This window comes from Melospiza georgiana, chromosome 3 (genome assembly GCF_028018845.1).
Source record: "Melospiza georgiana isolate bMelGeo1 chromosome 3, bMelGeo1.pri, whole genome shotgun sequence".
In the NCBI taxonomy this organism is placed as follows: domain Eukaryota; kingdom Metazoa; phylum Chordata; class Aves; order Passeriformes; family Passerellidae; genus Melospiza; species Melospiza georgiana.
Window position 1 is genome coordinate 61,342,065 of NC_080432.1, and position 24,738 is coordinate 61,366,802.

At 35.1% G+C, this 24,738-nt stretch overlaps 1 protein-coding gene across 1 annotated transcript in view; it reads right to left on the bottom strand.

The window, feature by feature from the left end:
- ADGB (androglobin) overlaps positions 1–24,738 on the bottom strand; it is a 96,972-nt gene that overhangs the window by 59,422 nt on the left and 12,812 nt on the right. The window contains exons 3-9 of the mRNA XM_058019916.1: positions 21,781–21,873; positions 19,388–19,459; positions 17,934–18,122; positions 15,160–15,299; positions 13,797–13,883; positions 12,050–12,261; positions 1,983–2,077 (exon numbers count right to left, since the gene is read on the bottom strand). Of these exons, the coding sequence (XP_057875899.1) occupies positions 1,983–2,077; positions 12,050–12,261; positions 13,797–13,883; positions 15,160–15,299; positions 17,934–18,122; positions 19,388–19,459; positions 21,781–21,873 (888 nt within the window). The remainder of the gene's footprint in view (positions 1–1,982; positions 2,078–12,049; positions 12,262–13,796; positions 13,884–15,159; positions 15,300–17,933; positions 18,123–19,387; positions 19,460–21,780; positions 21,874–24,738) is intronic.

A 24,738-nucleotide genomic window follows, 5' to 3' on the forward strand; every position in this document is an offset into this window, starting at 1 on the left:
TCTTTAGATAATTTTAAAAACTCCGTAGTGTATTGCTTTGAACCAACACAACACTAAAGCTAGGCTTTTTATTTGATGGCCCATTTATAAAACACAATAAAGACACTTCAGTTGACCTATATACCAATGCCCTTAGGAACAGACTTAAGAGCAATTTTAGATGTGGACATCGAGTGGTGCTCTTCCCACTAAAATAATAATGGTCTAGTACTTAACATCACACCTGAAAGCTTCGTTAGAAGACTTTTATACATAATTTTAATTTTAAAAGCACACTTTCTTTTACATGCTAAATAAATCACTGATAACTTATTTCTTCAAAATACTAATCAGCAAGTCTCTGATTGCATCTACTAATTTTAAAATGTTCCTTTGATTCTGTATTTATGAGCTCTGTAGAGAAGAATGTTGTGGTTGTCAGTTAGCTGAAGAGTGGGGAACAATTTAAAATAAAAATGCCAGTTAAAACATCCACAGTATCTTATAAAGATTGAAATGGATTTTGAAGATAACCAGTTAGGCATCATAAAGGAGAATTTATCTGTTGAGTACACTACAGACTTGTATGACTCAATTACTGATTTTTCTTTTTCATTTTATTTGAGCAAACTAAGACAAATTCAAGACACAACAATCCAAGGAAAACCACACTAGAAAGTAAAGCTAAAAAGGGTACTGCAAAAATTCATGAGGGAAATTCTGGCACAACTGCAGTCAATGACAAAATTTTTTCCAAGTTTAGGGAGCAACTCTTATCCCAGGGAATTAATTTTCTAGACTTTGTTTCAATCAGTGTAGTTTTTGTCTGCCCTTGAATATGGTGGGGTTTTTATCCATAAGAAATCTTCTACACTTCTATATTGAATTTCTGTCCACTTCCATTTTTCTGTCAAGTCTTTACTAAAAAACTAGTTTAGACATATAGATTCATCTGTCTCATCCTATTTGGTCTGCCATACCTCTTTTTCAGTAATCTCTATATCCCAACAGACTGTAGTCAAGTTTGAGACTCAGGGTGTTAAGTTGGCAGGAAAGATACAGGCCCATGTCCCTGCTTCCACTTTGCTTTTTGACGACTAGCATTACTTATTATTAGCAAAGAGACAATATTGACTGAGACCTTATATTAAAATATTGACTGAGACCTTATATTAAAATAAATTGAAACAATATCACAGATAACAAGTTAATCTACAAAGTTGCCTAAAATACACAGCACAATTTTTAAAAAGAAAATAGTGCAAGAATTAAGTGCACTAAAGCATTTCTGGAAATTTCTTTACTTTATGAAGCTTACCAGTTTCCTGACAAGGCAGCTTAAAATGTAATGCTCTAACTATGCTAGATGTAATTTAAATGTGCAAAAAAAAAAAAAAAAAAAGAGGAAGCCTAGTTAATAATCAACTTAAGAAAGCCTGTTCTGGCATTATAAAAAGCTTTCTAAGGAGTGTGAGTGACTAAGTGGTAATTTACCCCAGCTGCATTAAGGGCTTCACTTTTTCCAGCTGCTTTTACCAGTTACAACACTAATGACAGAAATTGATATAAACATGGTATTTCTACAACATGCTATAACGACAAGCAACATACTGGAAAATGCATATCAGGGAATCTTAACTGCAGTCTTCAAAAAATTAAAATTCATGTTTTTCAAGCAGCCCTTAAAATAATTAGACTTTCCATTCAAAAGTATCTCATCATGATACATATTCTAGTCCACATCTAGTCTCTCCCAGGAGACTTCAGCTTCTGGGATCCTGAGGAAAGTGAAGGAAAGCTGAGTAAAATCAGCAAGCTTTGGCAGGAAAACGCATGTTCAGAACACAGAAGTACCAAAATATAAATTTACCTGACAGTCATCATCTAGCAGCTGTTTCACTGTGCTAATTGTATTCTTTTAGTTACAACATTGTTGCAACAAAATGAAACACTCTGATAACAAAATAAGTAATGCTTTCCTGTCCTGAGAGCAGAGATCTCACCATTCTTGTTAATGAAAAAATGTCCTCTTCAAACAAGTACAGCGGTGTGCAGGCAGCGTACGCCACCACTTCTGGCTCGGGTGGTGGGGGTGTTTCTACACAGAAAACATCAACATGCTTTAGAACAAGGCAAACAGTAAAAAATGTAGCTGTAGCTCACACTAAATTATTGTGCTTTCTCTGCCTTTTTTTAATTACTATTTTCTTTGTCTGACTGTTATTTTATTCAAAAGAAGAGCTCATTGTAATGCACTTTGAATAGAAACCATGGACAGAAAAAACACGTCATTTAAATTGTCAACAGCATTTGCATATTTTACTTATTTTTCATAAATTAGTAACATAAAATACAATTTAAAAATATGACAGGTCAGAGGTAGCTTTCAACATTTTTTTGTTTTATTTCAAATTTTAAAAATGGTAGATACTAGCATAAAGAAAACAATACATGCAATCCGTGTAGATGAAACAAAAACATTTTGATTGGTCAGTACTAGTTAAATGCTTCTCACCAGTGAAGGCAAAATTTGATCTTGCCAACAAAAGGATTCAATGGCCAGAGCTATGGCCATTGCTGCCAAGGGATATGGAGATAGAGATAAGTAATTTTAGAAACATAGTGCCTGTAAACCTGGGTAGCTGCTCTCACTTCTGTCAAGCAGACGAAAAAATGGAGGTAATAATGGCTGCCTCAGAAAGTATGAAGCTCTTAACCCAGATACCTTATAGAATTGTGTGCCTGTAATTCTGTTATAGGCAAGGAATAGAAACAGGGGCACATTCACTTTGTTAACCCCCGAAATCTGTTGCACTAGGCAACCACACGATGCTAACTCCTGAATCATGAAGAGAAGACAAAGATGTCTGGTAGTCAGTTCATTCATGCAGAAGGGAAATTAAAAGTCTAAAACATAATACTTGAAATATACATTTCTGGTTTTAACAAAAAGACATCTCAAAAAGGTAGGTATCTATTTCCCTCTACTTTTCCTTAGTCACCTCAGAAAGTTTGGAGACAAGGTTGGGACACCTGTTTTTCAGCAGAATGTTTTTTAGGAAAAAATTTCTTCACAGAAAGAGTTGTTAATCATTGGAACAGGCTATCCAAGGAAGTGTTTGAGCCATCATTCCAGGAGGTATTAAAACTATATGTATATGTAGCACTGACGAACATGGTTTAGTGGTGGGCTTGCAGTACAGGTTAACAGCTAGATTCAATGAACTTAGAGGTCCTTTCAAACCTAAATGATTCTCTGATTCTATTCTCATCTAACACTCCAGTAAAATTATCTGTATCTGTCATTGTTCCCTTCAGCTTAACCTCAAATACAGGATAATTGCTTCCTATATTTAATAAATATTCAACTGGAAGTTGCACTTAGAATAGGTATTTTCTGTGAAATTAAATAAAACAAAGCAATCTGCATATAAATGGGCAAATATCAGGAAAATATGATTTATCAGACCTAAAATCTATTTATTTAGAGGGTATGCATAATTTTATTCTCAAAGTATAATATCATTGCATCTTAAATATTGTTCCAGGAATTCAATTATCCAATTAAATATAAGCTAAAGGCAAGCAAGTGTTATTTTCCAATCGATTCTTAGTTTTTCTCACTGCATGCTTGTGATTCCCATGTTAACCACAGCTCTTGTGTGAGTTGTGGGTTTCAACTTATTGAAAAGCAAAGCTATAATTAACATTAATATCAGTCCTTACCAATATATCTGATATGTTACAAACACAGCAATATTAGCTATGATGTCCTGCACATTTACAGAACACTATGTGCCACAAGGCATACCAATCTCATTGCATGTGAGAAGTGTTTCTGAAATAAAAGTATTTAATCAAATACCAGGTGGAATGTAAAGCTGTCATATTTAGTCCAGATGGGTTGTGAAATAAAATGTTTTCAGGGCAGACAATAAAGAGCAATTAACAAATTATTAGAGCATGCAAAGGATTAACCAGACACATCATATCTATTTTAAAAATACTATTACAATACTAGCACATTATGCCAGTAGACTTAAAAATTGCATATTATTTGATCTTTTTTCACTGTACAAAAAATGAGGATGAGGTATGCAAATTATTTGGCACCAAGTGTAATGATGGTTAGTGTGGATTCAGTATTTGGGGAAACTAGTTAAAACTGATAGCTTGATAAAATTGCATTATTAGATGAAAAATTTTATAATACACAGTACAACAAAATAGATTCAGCAAAGCCTATTATTTCTATCCATCAGTGTGGATATAGGAATTCTGCAGTGTTTTGTTAAAAAATTCTGCTTTTATACTTATAAAATATAAGTATGTAAGAATACTTATGTTTTGCACTTGCAGCTTTGCAAATTCTCTTACAGAGAATGAGTACTAAACAACCCAAAAAAATTCTTCAGCCCCTTTGCAAAGGGAAAGTAAGATTTTAATTGATTGATGTAAAATACACATCCAATCACTTAAAAAGAAAGGTCAGGAATTAAAACTGTTGATTTTAATAGATCTTAACAATTTTTATTTGTTTATCATATGTTTTACATATGATTTGCAAAGAATTTTCTCACTCTTAATGTTTCTTTTAAATATTTATCTATCAAAAAAGGGTTGATGATGTAGTATAACTTTCCAAGGACTAATGATGGCAGATGAAGACCGCAAAGGTGGGTCTGGATCTGAGGGCTGGAGAATCTCTCCTATGAAGAAGGGTTAAAAAAGTTTTTGTTGTTCAGCCTGGATTAGAGAAGGCTCCATGGAGATCTTACAGTAGCCTTCCAGTATCTAAAGAGGAGCTCACAAGAAAGCTGAAGAGAGATTCTTCAGGTCATAGGGTGATAGAACAAGGGGCAATTGTTTTAACTGACCCCTCTGAAAGAGGGCAGGCTTAGATGAAGAAAGAAAATTCTTTACTGTGAGGATGTTGAAGCACCAGAATAGGTTGCTCAGAGAAACTGTGGATGCCTCATCCCTGGATGTGTTCCAGGCCAAGTTGCATGGGGGGGCTCTGAGAACTCTGGCTTAGTGGAAGGTATCCCTGCCCATGGCAAAGGCCTGAAACTAGATGATCTTTAAGGTTGCTTCCAACCCTGACCATTCTATGAAAACACAACAGTTGGCTTTCATTATCCGACCATCAGGTCTGCAGCTCAGATGTCAACTCTGCATATTGGATTAGCTTTGCATATTGGAAGTTTTGAGTTTTCAGAAAAACAACCTGTGTGCTCTTCAGAATTGACATAAATATCATAGAATGATGATATGCACTTGAAAACCAAAACATTAGGCTTCAATCCATCTTGTAAATAAAAACTCTTGAATAGGTAAAAGAAAAATTATAAGAATGTTACAGTTATGTGATGTTTATCTCAAATGTTACAGTTATGTGATGTTTATCTCATTGACTCTGATGATTGCAGATCTACTTGAGTTCAGAAACTTCTAAGTATAATAATAAAATCAACACTTCTGTGACATAGAAGATATTGTCTTTAATGACAGAATGTGTATCAAGGTACAATGAGATTAGCAAAATACATGGCTAATTTGTAGAAGAAACTCCCAAATTCCCAGCTAATGACCTTTCAAATGGAATAGCATTCCCTTTCCAGCAGTTCAGAAATTATTAAGAAACTCAGTAGTTTGGAAACCTAAATACAAGCAAAGTGGTGATTCTTTATAGGAACAAGGTGATTGAGCACCTTTTTGCATATAGGTAAAACCTTACAAAGGGAAGGCCTGGTAAAATCATGGCTCAGGCCTGGTACTTAAGCTAAGCAGAAAAGGACTATGGAAAAGAGACTCAGCTGAATTAGAGGCAGAAAAACAAGGTATGTCACCACCACGTGTTCATGGTGTGTGGTGGTTGGTTGAATTATGTCTGTTATGATTTAAAAGTATGTAACTGATAAAGGCCTGACTGCACAAACTTCCTGTTTTTTACCATAAAGCAGCTCTCCTTCGCACCTGCCTGGGGACCCTGCGTCACTTCAGACTCTCACCTCACAGAACCTTATCTCATATCATATATATCATATCATATCATATCATATCATATCATATCATATCAATCATCATTTCTTATAATTTCAGTGTAAAAATTGCTCATAAAACAGAGGGATACCCTACGCATGAAAGCGTTGCTACCAGAAGAAAAAGCTGCTGAGTGGAAAAGTACAGATTTTTATACTAAAATGGATCAGTAGGAACACATGAATTGTCTGCCAGAACTTCCCAAAGACTGATTGATAAAGTCAGATCAAAGTGATTCAGTTAAGTCCTTTATCAAAGACTAAGTTGGTTGCTCTCAGGAAGAGTTCAGACTGACCATATCAAGGGCTTGTTATTCAGCTGGATCCACACAACTGGATGAACAGAGAAACAAGTTCAGTGCTTCAATGATCATACTGTGTTTGTGGGGTGCAGCAGGCATTGGTCTGACTGTGCAAGTGATTCAGAACTGCATATGTTTGTATAGGATCTGGCTGGGATTGAGCTTTCATCAGGGCAGCCCTTGTGGTGCTGTTTTAGGTACATCACCCAAGTGCTGGGGGAAACATAGTATGTCAGTGACTGCTGAGCTGAGCTCACACACCAATAAATCCTCTGTTTCTCACTCCACCACCCCAGCAAGAACACTGAAGGTGGGCAAAGGGTTCAGTCCTCATTCTCTGCCCAATCCCACTGTGGGGAGTGACCAGGTGGATGGGTGGTGGCTTAGCTGCCAGACAGCATCAATCCATGACAACATTATAGTCCACACAAAATCAAAAGCCTGCAAGAGAAGTGTCCAAGTAATTAGCAGTAACTGGTACTTCACTGTGTCATGAATAAAATACAATGAATATACAATGCAATGAATACAGAAGGTTTTGCCATTTTAAAAGTCAAATATAAATAATATCTGGAGCAGTTGAATATCTCTTTAGAAATAGTACATATTTATCACAAAGAAGTTTCCTTGAAATCAACAGTCAACGGGTAGAGTGAAAGCTTGCAGCTGGGAAATAAGCACTTTTATCATGATGGGAGTGAACCACTTTTCAAATCACTTAAAATGAAAAAAAAAAGAAAAAAAAGGAAAGAAAATAATTTTGCTATATTAAGTTAAGTCCTTATTACAAAACTCTACCAGAACAATTCAGGAACTTTTCACAACTGCTGCCTCTGGAGTCCGACTGAATCAAGACCTAGTTTGAGATGTTATTTTATGCACGGCAATGGTTCTACTTTCCTGGGCCACTCTGCAGACCACGTGTCTCATAAAGCCTGCAAGATTTCTCTCTTTTGGCTACACTCTCACAACAAAAATGCATCATAATTCAGTATTATTTCAAACTTTAATTCCTTTTTTTTTTCCTTTCAGTCTAATAATTTTAAATTTGCTCTGTTACTGTAAAGATACCTAGCACTTACTCTTCTCCAAAAGTCATTTTTGATTCAAACTTAGGATAAAAGATTTCTCTTACCTGTGTACTTGAGACCTGAATTAATCTTTCTAAATAACCTCTTCACAGGACACTATCTGTCTTTCACAAAAAAGCATAAACTGTGCTTTAAGTGGCAGGATAAAGATCTAAATATCATGTCACTTTTCACATGGAAGCACTGCCTCTTTGTTTTAAATGCTCTTTCACTCCTTTTTCACACTTTCTAGAATACATATCTTAGATCCTTTTACTTCCCTTTTGCTTTCTTTTCTCCATCACATGCTTGAGTACTACTTAGTCACTGTACTTATATTCACATGAAACACCTCATTTTCCTATTCCACACCTGCTGCACTAAAGCAAACTACATTCCTGCAATATATTTTAAAATTTACTGCTGTTTAACTCATTTAGTGGTATATAAGGCAGGAGTTTAAATAAATCTATTTGCTGAAGACAAACCATAATCTTGGTTTGCTGCAGTTTAAAATTATTTAAATCACTAATTTTAATCAGGATTCAAATCAAGAAGCAGGAGTACCATTTATGTAGTAAATTTCATTTTTACTTTGTAGTTATTTCCCTTAGGAAGATGTTATACCTATTCTCACCTACTGATTTGCAACTGCAAATCATTCTAGTTAAAGAATGGTTTTTGCTGCTAGTCACATGGAAATGCCACATGTATCCACACATACGCAAAGTCAAGAGCATATAAGCATAATGTACATTTGTAAAAATCTTCTATAGTTTAAGCTAATAAATTTGAAATTTCTTGGTTGATTGTTTAGCTGTCTGATTAGTATTTACTTGTGATTTAAAATGTATTTCCTTGAGGTTTTTTGTTTGTTTGTTTGCTTCAGCATTATATTTAAATGCACAAAGCAAGAATTTACTTAATTTTTATGCTCTTACGAATATATCAATACTGAAAACAAATTCACCACTATGTATTTCCTGGACAAAGATTTTAAAAAATTTATATTTACATCATGGAATGAATTTTAACAAACATTTCTTCCACCCCTCCCGCCTGGGCTCCCCTGCCCTCTGACAAAGAAGCGTTCCTGCTTTTTCCAATTGCCATTTTGTGTATAAAGTGGATATTGAACAAATAAATTACAAAAAAGGAAGGATTGCTGTTTTTTAAACATAGAACAACTGTAAGACAGTTTGCCACTAAAACAAAGTACTGCAATATATTATTTTTAATCTATGTTGCAGAATAGATTAGAATGACTTCAGTGTGTAATGTGAGCTATAAATAACTACAATTTAAATAAAACCAAAAGTAAATACTACCTCCCCCCAGTTAAGTTCAAAACAAAATTAAAGCAAATACTTTTGCTTTACATATAACTCCTGTCTGTATTTTTATCTTCAAAACAATAGGACTTACTTTCAGTTAAGTCCTGAAGACCTTGGGCTTTTGCCAACTTTCCTGTAGACTTGCCTTTTTCTTTCTCTCCTCCTTTTTTCTTTCCTACTTTTTTCTGCTCTGCTTTTTCTATTAAGCAAAATAAAGATTAAATATTTTTCTTTCTAAGATAAAAACTTTCAGTCATCAAATGTCGTACAGTGCAAATGCTTCAATAAGATTTTAGATAAATTTTAAAAACAATCAATCACAGACTCTTTGAAGTCAAGAGTTGAGATACAATAAAAAAACTAATGTAATTTAATTAAAATAAATTTTAAAAAAAAGTAGTCTTTAAGATGTAAATTTAAGATTTATTGAGAAGGAGCCAGAATGGCTTCAGTCCCACCTTTTAGTTATTGCACAATTTTTATGTCCTTACTGCAATATAAGAAATCATTGTATTCCTGGCACTGTGCCAAATATTTTCTTCCTATCCTTGCTCTCATGCATTAGTAATTACAAAAAAAAGCCCAAAGTCATATAGACAATGCATAGATTCCCGATGGACATGGAAGAAGAAAGTCTCCCACAGACCAAACATTCTCTGAAGTCTTAGAACTTACAGGAAAAGACTTCTTAAATGCATTAAAAAAAAATCATAGAATCATGGAATGGCTTGGGTTGGAAAGGACCTTAAAGTTCCAACCCCCCTGCTGTGGTCAGGGACACCTTCCATTAGAGCAGGTTGCTCAAAGTCCCATCCTGGCCTAGACCTCTTCCATGTACTGGGCAACCAGATCTTGTTTGGGTATTCTTCTAACACTCAATCTAACCCTGCTCTCTGTGAGTTTAAAGCCGTTCACTCTTGTTGTACCACTACATGCCCCTGTAAAAAGTCCTGCTGCAGCTCTCTGGTAGGACCCTCTAAGTACTGGAAGGTGTTATAAGGCGTTCTCCCCGAAGCTTTCTCTTCTCTAGGCTGAACAATCCCAGCTCTCTGACTGCCTTCATAGGAAAGGTTCTCCAGCCCTCTGATCATCTTAGTAGCCCTCCTTTGGACTCATTCCAACAGGATCACATCTTTCTTGTGCTGGGACCCCAGAGCTGGATGCTGCACTCCAGGTTGGGGTCTCACAAGAGCAGAGTAGAGGGGGAGACTCACCTTCCTTATCCTGCTGGCCACACTGCTTTGGATGCAGCCTAGGATAAACTGCCTTTCTGGGCTGTGAGCACACACTCTTGGCTCATGTACTGCATCTTGTCCACCAGATCCCCCATGTCCTTCTCCACAGGCCTGCTCTCAGTTCTTCTTCCAATCTGCACTCATGCCTCAGATTGTCTCAATCCAGGTGCAGCACCTTGCACTTGGACTTTCTGAACCTCATTAGATTCTCATGGGTCCAATTCTCAAGTTTGTCCAAGTCCTTTTGGACGGCATTTCTTCCTTCCTTTGTGTCAGCTGCACAATACAGCTTCACAGAATCACAGAATGCTTCAGGAGGAAAAGGATCACAGGGGGTCATCTGGTCCAATCTCCCTGTTCCACCAGGGTCATACTAGAGCACATGGCACAGGACTGCATCCAGACAGTTCCGGAATATCTCCAGTTTAAAGCCATTCCCAGAGAGGGAAAATCTACAACCTCTCCAGGCAATGTGTTCCACTGCTCAGTCACTCACACAGTAAAGAAGTACTTCCTCATGCTCAGGTGGAGCTTCTTGTGCGCCAGTTTCCACCTATTGCCTCTCTTGATATTGTTCAGCACCATGGAGCAGGGCCTGGTTTCATCTTTTGGAACGCTTCTTTTAGATACTTATACACATTGATGAGGCCCCCTCTCAGCTGTCTCTTCACAAAGCTGAATAGGCCCAGCTTCCCCAGGCTTGCCTCGTCAGGGTGTTCCAGTCTCCCAGTGATCTTCATTGCCCTCTCTGCTGGACTCACTCAGGAGCTTCATGTGTGTAATGTGCTGAACAGCCCAGGACTGGACACAGCATTCCAGATACAGACTGAGGGAAGGGGCAGGATCAGCTCCCTTGCTCTTTTTAATGTATCCCAGGACATCACTGGTCTTCTTGACCCCCAGGGAACACTGCTGACTCAGGGACAGCTTGTTGTCCACCAGGATCCCCAGGTCCTTATCTCTCATGGTGACATGGATGGCTTTGTGTCATCCAAACATTAATCTCAAACATCAACAGAACATCTCAACAAAGCTTTTAGCCTCAGAGTTGGAGATTACAGAGCTGTATCAGACACAATGGCTCCCTGATTCTTAGCTATTTCAGTTACTAATGAATTTTTAAGTCTTAGGCATGATTACATTTACTTAGTTTTAAGGGAAAAAAATGACAGCACCCTGTTGGACGAACAACAGTGCTATTGCTACTGACATGTCCATTCCAAACTCTGAAATATCTACCCCACTGATGGCTGGGTGAAAATTATAGCAGGATTTCCTAAGAAGAGAGAATACTACCTCAGCCAGGTAACTTCTAAGACTTTTATAACACTTTAGACACTGGGACATAGTATTTGGATTCAAAGCGAGGAAGTCAGTGATTTTTCTGAAAATCTAGGAAGAAATAGAAATTTTAGCATGTGATTTGTCCTTTGTCTCCAAAGGCATGAGAAGTGTTGTGAAATTGCACCCATGACGTCAAGTTAAAAACAACAACTAAGAAAATTCATTCTCAAATAAAAAAAAAGAAGAATAATATACTGGAACAAACCGGTTTATAAATCTAAATTTTTAAATTTAAATGTAAATAGAATTAACAGCTCTTAAAGAAAATTATTGCATATACGTAACAGAATAAAATAAAAATTGCAATAAATAAAAATGCAGGTAGATGTTAGAACATATTTGTCATAACTCCATAGATAATCACACTTTACAACACCCATTATGAAATATATAATCAATTGATGGTCAGAGCAGTGTTGCCTTCGGAGAAGCTGTGACCTCTCTGATTGGTATCTCTCTGCAAGGAACTCGATTTTAGAGAAATGACTGTAACATGAAGCTGAAAAAATCTCTGCCAGAAAGGGAAACTAGTTTTATAAAATAAAAGACTAGTACTGCTTTTCATGACATCTATATCTAAAAAAAAGTATTTTGAATATACATCATTGCAACCTGTTTGGCGAAACAACAAACCCACAGAGTTGTATGTGGCAATATATGCAAAATATACTTATTTGAAACAGAGATAATGTTAACCTTATTTAAGCTTGGCCTACAAAGATTAGACTATGTAAAATTACAGACCTTTGCTAATGTTACCGGCTGTCTCTGCTCTCTCAGTTGAATCTGGCAGCTTATTCACAGATGACTGTTCACTTTTTAACTCTGAGTCTCTGGTTTCTTCAGTTTTTGTATCATCCGGAGTACTCTCAAGTTCTGGAGACTTTCTCTCTGGCAACGTGAATTCTGGCACAATCTCTTTCAAAAAGCCCCAAACTTTGTCCAAGTATTCAGGCCTTTAAGAGAAAACACAAATGTATATGTCAATGGTAGGGATATTTCCAAAAAGAGAAGAAATTTAGACAGCACTATACCACAACTGACAGTCCAACTCTAAAAAATGCTACTGAGTTATTTTAGAAGATACAACACCCTCTGTATCAGAAATATTTGTTGAGACAGCTTATGAAAGGCTCATAAAAAAAGAGATGGTGGTTAGAGATGCATGCAAATAAAGCATCCTTTCTCAAGATTTTTGGTAGATACAAGTTGTGACAGAGAAATTTGCAGACTACTTTACAACTACACCATATAATAGTGTGATTCTGTTTCTGTATATTAAAAAGCGTCCCAAAGGTACTTCCAAACTGGAAAGTTTTTGATATGATGTAACAGTTGCAGTCATGTTAATCTTCCACAGAAAGTCATTCCAGAAATAATCTCAAACAGAGTCATGTAGAGTCTCATTCAAGCTAACTGCATTCAACTTTTTTTTAAAAAATAAAATAAGTGATTGTAAAATGAGATAAAGTCATCTTAGACTACAATTCCAAAGACTCTGTAGTATTCACATTCTCATATTCCATGATATAATGTATTTGTAGTAAGTGAATACTGTTTTTTGCTTTTGAAGTTGTAAAACTAACTATAGAAAGAAATAAAATTTAGGCTACTTAGATTTTTAAGTCCATGAGCTACAAACACACTATTGTAGGACACAAATATATCAAAAACCTAAATTGCAATCGTAGCTTGAGACATAAAAATTACTGAAAAATTGAATAAAATATTCTTTGACTGGAATTATTTATTAGGAAAATATGGTTATAAATAAACAAGTATCTCTAAGTAAATTATATATAAACCATAACTATTTGTTATCTAGATTTTCATCTGAATTTATATATCAAAAGGCAAAAAAAAGTGTAACTCAAAAGAAAAAATCTAAATATTTAGTATCAGTATCTGGTTAATTAATTTAGTAAAAAGAATATCAAGCTGAAAATCAGAATGTCTTTCTTTAAAAATAAAAAATGAACATAAAACACATAGGAAACAAGAAAAGTGTTATTGTAGGTAGGTAGGAAACACTATTTTTGGTTGAAACTAGAAGTCTGTCAACTGTTACAATTTGAAGGGTGGAAACACCATACTAGCTGACACTGATTACTTTGTATTCATGATATATACTTTCTATGGTATATTCAGATATAAAATTATTTTTATAAGCAGGCATTTTAATACTGCATACTAAATTCAACAGATTTCTCTAACCTTGTTTTCCTTATGCTGCTTAATATCAGTTAAATTAATTTATAAAGAATAGGCATCAGCATGATAAATAACTTTACAAAAAACTGTATGACTTACAAAGAAAAACACAATAAAATTGCATTTCTCAAAGGTACATTACCCAAGTATATGAACTATAAACCATTCTCTTTTCAAAATTGATAGTGAAGAACTTTTAGGGCTCAGCTTTATTTTTCATAATGCCTTACAGAATTAAATATTAAAAAACTGACATAAATTGTTTAACGAAAGAACTTACTGGATAGGAATAACTTCTGGTATCCATCCAGTCAGTGTTTGCAGAACTGTAAATTCCTCCATCTCTCTTTTTCCAGTTGCATATATACTATAAGACAAAAGCAGACTTTTTACAATTATAATGTTACCAACTACAGTAAACTCTGTAGTCTACATTGTTTTCTGTAGTAAGACCATGTAATAAGGAATGAGATCATACACAGAATAGTTTGATGAAAAACAAGTAATTACTTGCAATTTTAGGAGTTTTCCAAACCACTGCTGACTACTCCCCTACAAAGTCAAAGCCTTCACATCAGGTCCATTATTTTAGTGCTCCCTCTGGAACAATGGCATTCTTTTCCCCTTTGTTAGCAAGCATACAATGTATACTTGCACACAGTTGCAGGGTTGGAGATGTGGGTTTGAAATTCCTTGTGCTAAAACCGGGTTATGATTCTATAACTTCCATTTGCTAGCAGCTTCTCTAGCTCCTTGTTATTCTGAACAAGCTGGTTCACTCTGGCTGGTTCCCTTCCACTCCAGCAAAGTTCACTCTTTCAAACTGACACCCTGCTACTCTCTGGAGAGGTTTCCTGAGAGGACCAAGGCCAAAGATGCCAGCACTTGTATGGCTAACCCTTGTGCTCTGGAGAAATGCAGTGTGCCAACCACATTCCTGCAAACAGAGTTTCCTAACAGGCACCTCTTGGCAACTCCTTAGCCTGTGTCAACATACTTTAGATGAGTCTGACAAACATAACTTGATATGACAGAAACAGGGAAGCTTCACTACCCAGATGTGTGTTTTGAATTATTTTCTCAAACTTATTCATTTAAACTATTGATCTTCATTCATCATTTCATAGGAACCCATAGACATAATTGTCAATTACTGCATCATAGGCCACCTTCTACTTTTCCAGTCAGTTCTAGGGAAGTAAATCACTGTACACAACAGCACAACTGTAGCAAAGGTATCAAAAGAAGCTCACAAAACTCTGCTTTCAACATCAGTTGAGTCAATACTGGTCAAGGCTCACATTAACAATTTCATTAACAGTTCACAGGTACTTCTGTTTGGCAGGAAGCCACATGTGAAGTTGTCAAGAATATAGTCAAACAAATGAAGAAAATAATGAGAATACTCCAGTTTCTTTGTGAGTTTTCTGTGAATAAATTTACAAACACATCTAAAAATGAAATCCTGTGCCTTCTGTAGCTGTAGAGGATTTTGTTTTACCAATTTGCAGTGTCAGCTTTTGGAAGTGCATAACTCTCATTACAAAATGTAGCAAAATACATTTCCTAGTATACTAAATCAACTTTTTGCTGTTACCATGTGACTTCACAAAACAAACAAAAAGTGAAATGACAAAACATACCTAGTATTTGCTAACTTAATTATAGCTTTGGACAGCAACATTGGCCAAAGTTCATTTTGGCTGGTTGTAGCTGGCAATAATAAATTCTCCTCTTCACTGAAAGGCATAGTGTCATCCACAATGATCTTTCTCCAGCACCCCTGTGATAGGGGAAGGGGAGAAAAGCAGAAAGAAAATAATTAGTTTGTGGTCTGGCAAGTAAAGAGTATGCAAGAGAACTTTTAATGCTTTCCCAAGATACCGATTCTACTGTAACTCGATTTACATCACAGATGGCTTTAAAAAAAGTTCTCACATAATTTATAAGAAACATGGAAACAGCATTCATAGCATTTTATTACTGCTCTGACTTATTTGTTCCAGAGATTAATCTAATTGCTGCTATTTCCAAATATATTTCATCTCATATGTGTAGTACATCATGTGCATGCCTTCAGTACTGTTTCTTCAGCTGCCATCACAGATGCCTGAGAAACACTAATGATTAAAAAAAGGCTTAACTAAGATAGCAGTTTTTTAAATGTCTCTTTAGATATCAGTCTGGAAAATACTTGTGACATAAGCAGTCCCCCTTGCTTCCCAAAAACTACCTGGGAATACTGACTGCAGTTAGTCTCCTGTTACACACTACAACAGTATTTTGTAGAACACTATACTAAACAACACAAAATGACCAAATGTAAAAAAATAGAAAAATATAGATATGTATATTTAAAAAAAAAAAATCTGTATGTCCAGGATAAGAAACAAAGAGGTAAGACAAAGTACTGCTATCTCCAATACCAGATACTTCATTAGTAAACTGAGCTAATTTTCCACAAAATAATCTTGTCTACCATTCTTCAAATAAAACTCTTTGTCCTAGTGATAAAGATATAATAGAAAATAGGTGGGGCAATAGCAAATACTTCTCTTAATTTACCCAAAAAATAATGAAGAATGACCAAATCACTAAAGTGTTCACCATGCGTTATCGGAGAGTGCAAAACTATTGTCCTCTGCTTGTAACTAAGCTATGGATTCAAGCTGAAATGACAGCTGATTAATGCTATGAATTCTACAGGTCTAAGGAGAAAAAAATTTAGTCCAGAGGTCAAAGATATTCAAAAATCATAAAAGAAGCTAATATTTTTAAGGATAAGAACCATTTTGTGCCAACCAAAACAAAATATCTAAACTTCCCTAGTTTGAAAAGGACCTAGTCAGGGATATGATAACATATTCATCTCCTCTTCCAATAATTGCTGAAGTTTACTAGGGAGAATAGAACAAGTTGATAAGTAAAGGAAAAGAAATAAAAAAAAATAATAAAAAACATGGGGCAGGTCTACAGATGAAAAAAGTGAGAAAAAAATAACTACAAGTTCAATAAAGCTCAGGAAGGCAAAGTGAAAGTAGAATGTGGGATGGAGTTTATATATTTTGTCAAATATGTGAAAAAAAATAATTATCCACAGGTTTGATGTTGTGTACAACAATATCTTCAGGACTCAGTGCAGAACATTAGTGAAATCAGTTCATTATTCTTCCACCTTTTGCACACTTTTTCATTTATTTTTCTACTTTCTCCTATGAAATTTATTTCTCCTCTGTCTCTTCTGATATTTGTCTTTCCTCATTTGCACATTTTGTTTAAACTTCCAACAGATGACCCTCTTTTTTCCTGTTTTTCTTTCTGTAAAATACAGCTGTATACCCAGAGGGAAAAAAAAATGAATAAAAACATAGGCCCAAACAAAAAAAAAAAGACAAAGAGTGTACCAAAAAGTGACAAAAGTGACAAGGAGAATGAAGCGCTGGTAACTCTTGGATATGCTTTAAAATGTAGTCTTTTACCACATGACTTCATAATACCTGCAGCATTAAATTCACACACAGAATAAAGTCTTCTGCTGAGGAACTTGGACAATACAATTTGTGCCCTCTTAAACTCATGGAACTCATTTCTATATGAAATATAAGTTATTCCACAAGTGAAGGCAGTAGTAAGGGGTGAGGAAAGCACAGGCATGTAAATCAGGTAAGTGTTCCCCTTACAGAGAAGGTCACTTTCAAGTTTTTGTTTCCAACTGTCTCAGAAATATTTTCAGCTTTGGGCAACTGGAAGTTTAGTAGGGTTAGTTATAGGTCTTAGCATGCTGTGACATTTTCTGTTTCCAAAAGGCAAATGTAACTGAAATAACTCCAACAACACAGGCAACTTTTAGATGTCAGTTCTTTTACATGTTACTATTTCTCCATTAAAATGAGGCTCAATATGCAATTAAGTGTTCCCTGTTGACTGCCAAACGTGTTAAGAAATTATTGTCTATTATCTTTAGAAACCCTTGGGATGTTTTAATTTTACCAGTACCTCTTCAGAAAATGGTCTTCACACTGGAAGTATCTATCTTTAAACACATTTAGAGACAAATAGCTCTGTAAAGTCAGGCAACTGAATTACTTAAATATAAAAAGAAAAAAATTCAGCCTAATACAGCAGAGGTGTGGGCCATATGTTTGACTCTACTAAGCATTTGCATCAAACCTACAAAACTACAAAAATAAAATATTGCCTTTGCAAGTAATAATACTTTTATCAGGCCACAAGTTGTGCAACAATCACATGAACTGTAAGAGACATTTTTATTAACAAGCATTCAAATCAACAATTTGTCAGTTTTTCTACTCCTAAAAATCTATGTATTTTCAATAATAAAATGTATGCCCAGTAACCATTAAATTTGCCATGCTAGCTGCATCATATTTTTATATTGTTGCAGGAGACCACTCACCATCCAATAAAGTTTCAATGCATATTTTCCAAATTTATTGTACACTATTATGGGTTCCTTGGCAGATTTACATAAGCCATAAATGTGTTCCCAAGGTTTCCAAACAACTGTGGGTGTTTCACTATTTAAGGAATTTTCATTATATATCCTCCAGAGAGCATAGATTTCACTTACAATCCATCTCATCAGCTAAAACAAAAGAAAAATAGAAAAAAAAAGATTTTTCAAGTAACAGATTTTGAAAAAAATACAAAGTTATAATGATCGAAGAATAAACCAGATCCTGTTGTAAATAAAAAAGTGACATAAAAATATAGCTGTAGTTTAATGGAAAAATTAATTTTGCTGTTACAACTTCTCTTAAAATCATTACAATACCTATCTACAACACAAGACTTCATGCAACTAAGTAAAGGCACAATATAAATAAAGGTATTCATCATTTAACAAAGACAAACTAAGAAATATGATCTTAAAATAAATTATGTTACAGCGCTTGTGAGTTTTCACTTGTTTAATTGCTTTTTAAAAGTCAGCTGCTAAAATAGTCATTATTTGTACTCAGTTAAGGAAATCCTAAATTATTAAATATACTTAGAATTCTTTAATTCTTAAAATAAGAACTTAAACTAATCATGTTTTACACATGAGTTTTTATGATATGCATATTTATGATGTATACACTACTTTCACAATAAAAGGATATATGTATATATCCTTTTATTGTGAAAGTAGTGTATACACCATAAAAGGACTATAAAAGGATTTATGTATACAAAAATGAAAAAAACCTTTTTACTACAAGAAATGTGCCCTAAAATTAATAATTGATTCTATGGACATTCTAAGAAACTTGTCCTAGAATAAATTAGTGGTTTTTCAGACTTGAAAATTGACATGACCTGTCTTCTGGTGTTTCTTCCCTTATATCTCTGGTGCTGAATTTTGAATTTGCATTAACATACTGAATTAAATAGAAATTATTAAGTAATATTACATTCAGTAAGGCACTCAGATGACGTGGTTCCATCTGGTTTACATTTTTCCATGACCTGCAGGAATTCAGTAAACCTTTATTCAGCTCTGGAGAGACAGAAAAACTGGATCACAGACATTTGCACATACATGCAGGCCCACTAGGACGTCCAGAAAGTTTGAGTAAAAATTAGAAATCCTTTATAACATAGCCTTTATTTACTCTTTTCTTTAGACAACATTATCCAGCTGGAAAACCTCTCACCATCACTGATTTTTCAACTTCTAAAAAAGATAAACACTAATTATAATAATCTAGATAATTTCTTGCGACTTAATCCCCTTCATTCATTTTCCACTTAAAAAATTTCTTACAACATATTTCTTTTTTGTAGGAATTTGGAGTGAAATTCAAAAAGTCAAAGAAAGATAAAAAGGAAATAATTTTTTTTAAGGGACCTTAATGAATTTTCACCTACCTCACAACAAAATATGTGCTCATTTGCTGAAACAAGGTCAAATGAGGTTTCATTTTGGACTATCACAGGAACCTAGTAGAAAGTAAATCAGTTAGGTCCATAACTAAATTATCTGGAGAAAATTAAATTAACATTAGCATTTAACAGCAGTGGACATGAAAATGTTGGACATCTGGCAAGCATTCATTACACATTTGAAAACTAGAAGTGATCATCTTGTAGATGGTTTGGTACTTCTTTATAAAACTTCCTTAAATGTAGGTTCAGATTTTTAATAAATTATTATTATTATTATTATTTTTACCAGGAAATTTAAAGAGTATCAAATTGAATAATCACATAAGTAAATTGAGATGCCCTCAACTTCTTAAGATATTTGCAGTTCTGCATTTAAATCATGATCATAACACTGTCTCATACTTTGAGATTCCCTTAGCCACCCATCAGGGTTCACTGGGATTTATTTGCTCTTGGTCAGTTAGTGGTAATGTCTGAACAGCAACTTTATCATATCTTTGGCTGCATTATGTTGTGTTCATGAATATTTTCTTCTTGTACAGCCCATTTCCTTTTTGTAAGCAGTTTAGTAATAACAGACTGGGATTGCAGTTTATTGAACTAAATGTATCTGTGCCTCTCATCACGTATTGGTGTTCATTGCTTGATTCTTCAATTACCACAATATTGGCTTGTTTATGCTTTCTTTTAGAGTTAAAAATATATCAGGTAATAAATAATTCTTAATAGCCTTTCATCGCTTGACATTTATATTAATTTTTATATAAAATCTCTTGTAATCATTGCTTGTTGATTCAAAATATATTGGACCAAAAGATGCATCAAAGTTTTAAGTGGGTCCTAAAGAAAACAAATGCTTTCTTCATCATACTCCAGAGATAGATTTTAAAAGCTATTTTTTATACAGGTACATGTTTCCATGACTTTCTGGGCTGCCAGCTCTCTTGCCCTCATCTTTCAGATACCTCCACTCAGTTTATGCATTTTGGCAGTGTTTCCTATCCAATCTTTTGGTCTTGTCAATTACTCCTCTGACCTCTCCCCCTCTCTCCATTAAAAATTAAACTTAGATCTGTTTAGTGTCTAGTTAATAAAAAATGGAACTGACAAGCTGACAAAAGGAAAACTGACAAGCCTGAAAAAGTTGGAAGGGTGGTCCAAGTGCTTTAAAACTTCAATATATGATCTGAAGTAAATCACATAAACCCTTAGATTGGTAACAGCATTGGAGAACACTTACCTCTGAAATACGAGGTTGCTTATTTTCTCTGTAATTAGTTTTAAAGTTTTGCACAATTTTAAAATGCTATGGTTACCTTGCAGACAAGTACTGTCAAAGACGTACTCTGTGTAGCCCAGAAAAATATGATAGTTGAAGTGAAAAAAAGTAATGTAGTTCTGGCAAAGCTAGTTCATGGTTTCATGACACATATGAGTACTTCAGACACCTGCTCAGGTGGAACATATAGAAATTTTTCTGCCATGAGAGTAATTCTGAACTGAGAATAGAGAAATAGAAGGCATCTATAAAAACAGAAAGGCATATCTCTGTCCAGTTGTCTTCTAAATGAACATGGGAGTCAAAAAGTGAAGCAGATGTGGGGGCATACACAACCATGATGTTTTGCACCAGGAAGTGCTGATCCATGGTGGTCTTATCCCATTAATAAATTTAATTAATAATTAAATCTCAGATTCTGTACAGTATAATTGAGAATGCTATTATTATGCTAACTGTAAAGAATGGGATTAGTATAGGTATGTCCTTTTAGACACAGAGAAACCTGTGTTGTGTGGCATCAAGCAGACCTCTGAGTCATCTCTGCAGCATTCTGTGCAGATCCCATTCATTTTGGTTTTGCTGACCTATGATACAATTTGAGCTACGAAAGAATATTCTTACATGAAAATAACCCTGCTCTCAATTTCTGCTGTAAAATGAAAGGAAGAACTTGCTGCTGTGGTTAGATAAAGTAAAAGAGATGCAGGTGATGTAATTGCCAGTAAGGAGCAGGAGCTGCCTGCAGGCTCCTCCATCATCATCAGCAGTGTGAGCTCACCCTGGGCTCAGGGTTTCCAGTACCAGGGCCCAGCAGAGGAAGTTTGTTCAACAGGTAAAAGCCACTTGACCATGCAGTCAGTCCTGTCCTGGAGACCAGCACTAGTGCACCTTCATCTTTCATGACCATGCAAGCAGCAGGGCTGAGCTGTCACACAGGTCACTGAGCCCTTGTGTACACTGGTCTCCAGGACAGGACTGAACACATGGTCAAGTGGCTTTTACCTGTTGAACAAACTTCCTCTGCTAATTTCACTCTACTTTTCACAAGTTAGGCAATTGGGATTTTTTCATCATGACCTTGCTTGTTTCTTACCTCTTTTGTTAAAAACTCTTGTGGACGTTTCCATGAATGCACTTTTAAGGATGCTGGCAACTTTATCTTCCCTTCAGGATCATCAAATGCAGGCTGCACAAAATATGCATGAACAAAAATGGACCACCTTTAAAAATTATAGTGTTGTATCTTCCATGAGATTTAAAATAATATATTGTTCACAGGATAATTCACTTAAGGAACAAAATAGCATAAAAAAGAACTAATAGTATATACAACTAAAAAAAAGCCTAAAGCCCAAGATGAAAATGCACACAAAAATGCGCCACCTCTAGTATTCAGATAAGCTTCTATGGTCTGCACTTTCCAAGATGTCTACATGAAATTATTCTTTTTCTTTTCCCCTTTCAGAAAGATCTCCAAAAAAAGCTTAAATTTTTAAGTCAGTTACTCTTCTGTAACCAAGCTATTCCTATGTACTTTTTCTAACTCACTTATTTCTATAGCTTTTAAGTTGAATGCTGAAAGTAAATACCTAAAGTGATTATGAAGAAACAAAAAACTCATGTTCCATGCATTTAGCACTGCCATAGAAACCAAAGAGAGCTATAATTATGCAGCATGAATGAGCCCATTAAAAAGAGAGGCTCATACAGTTTTCAAAGTTGCATTTTTAAGTGATGCTTATCCTCCCTGTGCACAGAAGGCGTGAGGATATACGCTGTCTGTTTACTTACTGGCACAACGTGGGATGAGAACATGCCTCTGATACAGGTTGTGCTGACTGAGAAGCTAACCAGTTACATGGATAATGCTTTTTATTTGTGCCTGGATTTTCAACAGTTTTTAGGCATATTATATATTTGTGAGTGTTTCATAGTCTATGATGCACTCTGTCTTCTGCAGACCAGAGAAAGAGTTGCCGGGAACAAAAATCTGTGATACTCTGAGTCCTTAATGATTAAAGGAAGACAAAACAAAGTGCATCAGAAGAGCATAAAAACCAAACACAAACCAAAGACCCCCAAATAACCTTTTCCTCACTTTTTTTTTCATTGTGTAAGTTCCTTCAACATGATAATCTGCAACAACCTATTTCAGTACCTGAAGGAAAAAAGAGAACCTGGGGAGGAGGGGAGGGATTGAATGTTTTAGGAATACTTTCTTTTTTTTTCTGAAAGCTTAAAAAAATTCTTGGAGCCCGGACAATACAAAACTGTATTAACAGTGTTTATAGTCTGCTTTCAGAGACATCCAACCCTGACTTCATGGCATAACAGGAAAGTTTAGCTCTTAAACACTAGATAAACCGGAGAAAGGAGGCAGATGCGAATGACATGACGCTATGCAAAGTTAAAAAACAAAACCAAAACAAAACCAAAAAACTCCAAACAAACAAAAATAAACAAAGAAACAAACAAACCCCCACACCTGGAAAGATATAACCTTTCTTTAGATAACTAGTGCAAAAATTTTTGAAGGAGAATATTATAGGTCCAGGCTGAAAAAATCAAGTTTTAACTTATCAAGTTTAAATTAGTCTTTTATTTAAGGCGGCTATAAGAGGCAAGTGCCAAGTCTCAGGGGTTCATGCTCTAAGGACAGGAGTCTCCACCACAAGTTCTACAGGAAGGACATGGAAGAAATGAGCACAAAAGACAAAGACAAGATCAAATGCATAATCTCAGGAGCACAGTGCACAGCTCTAAGAGAGAGCATTCTGTTCAGGTGGTTGGTAAAAACTTGCAGTGTTACATGGAAAGAGATCACTTCAGGTTGACTTCTTTACCCACACAAGAAAATAGGACTGTTTATATTCATGTTCCAAGTGTACTTAAAGGTTCTGGTTGACATTACTAATTTTGTTTCCAACTGAAATAACCTATTTGATGTTGAATTCTGGCTATCTGCTTGGATCAAAAGAGGTCATGTTACAAAATACTTTACATCTGTAAACTCATTTGCTGTGACTGGCATGTAATTCCTTTAAACATGTAAAAGAAGCAATGTGTCATACAGCTTGTAGCTGAAGAACTGAAGAGTCCAGTAAACAATTCAGAAGATCTCTTGTGCTAAAATAGAAGAAAGGTTTTAATATATAGTTCATTTGAAGTTTATGTATGATAATTTTCTGGTAGACCTGAAAATTAGTGCTAGAGAAATGTTTAGTACAGCCCAAAGACACCAAAAGTGGTAAAGGAACAGGAGAAGGACACAAAGGAAAATTATTTGCTTGACAAGTTAAGACAGTCTTCAGTACAGAATGTATATCTTCTCTCAAAACAATACCTTGGCCTCATAGGAATATAATATATTCAACCTTAGGATAAGAAAAAAAAAATCTAGAAATATAAATGGAAACATAAACATAGTACACAAGGGGACATTCAGAAGAAATATATTAACAGTGCAGAATGTGCATATGAAATAGGTGATGAATCATTGTATTTATTGCATTTTAAATTTAAATTTAAGGTGCTGAGTTTAAGAAGTTTTTAAAAATTAAGTTTACTACTACTCTGTATAGAAGACCCATACACTCTGCAATGATAACCAGTGTGAAGGAGTAAAAATCATTGAGATTTTTAATTCATTCCAAAGTTGGAAAACAGGAATTTTTCAACATCTGGCAGGTGTTAATTTTCTGCAAAATGACAATATTCCCTCAAATCATTCTGTACATTCTAGAACTGCAGACAGTGTTTCACATGTCCAGAAACTGCAGCGTACAAAAGAAAGTACTTCAGCATCCATTTCTGCCATAAAAAAGACCAATGCATGAAACCTTTTGAGCCCACAGAAACTGCAGTGCCCTGAGGAGTGTGTCAGTGCCCTGACATACTACAACAGTTCAGCTGTTCCCACATTCCCAGTTTTAGTTATGCTATGAAATAGATTTGAGGGTTGTATTTTTTTAAACCATTAATATGCACACAGAGATGTGAAGAGATCATTTTAAAAGCAGCAAATAAATAATGCACAATTATTTCTAGTTTA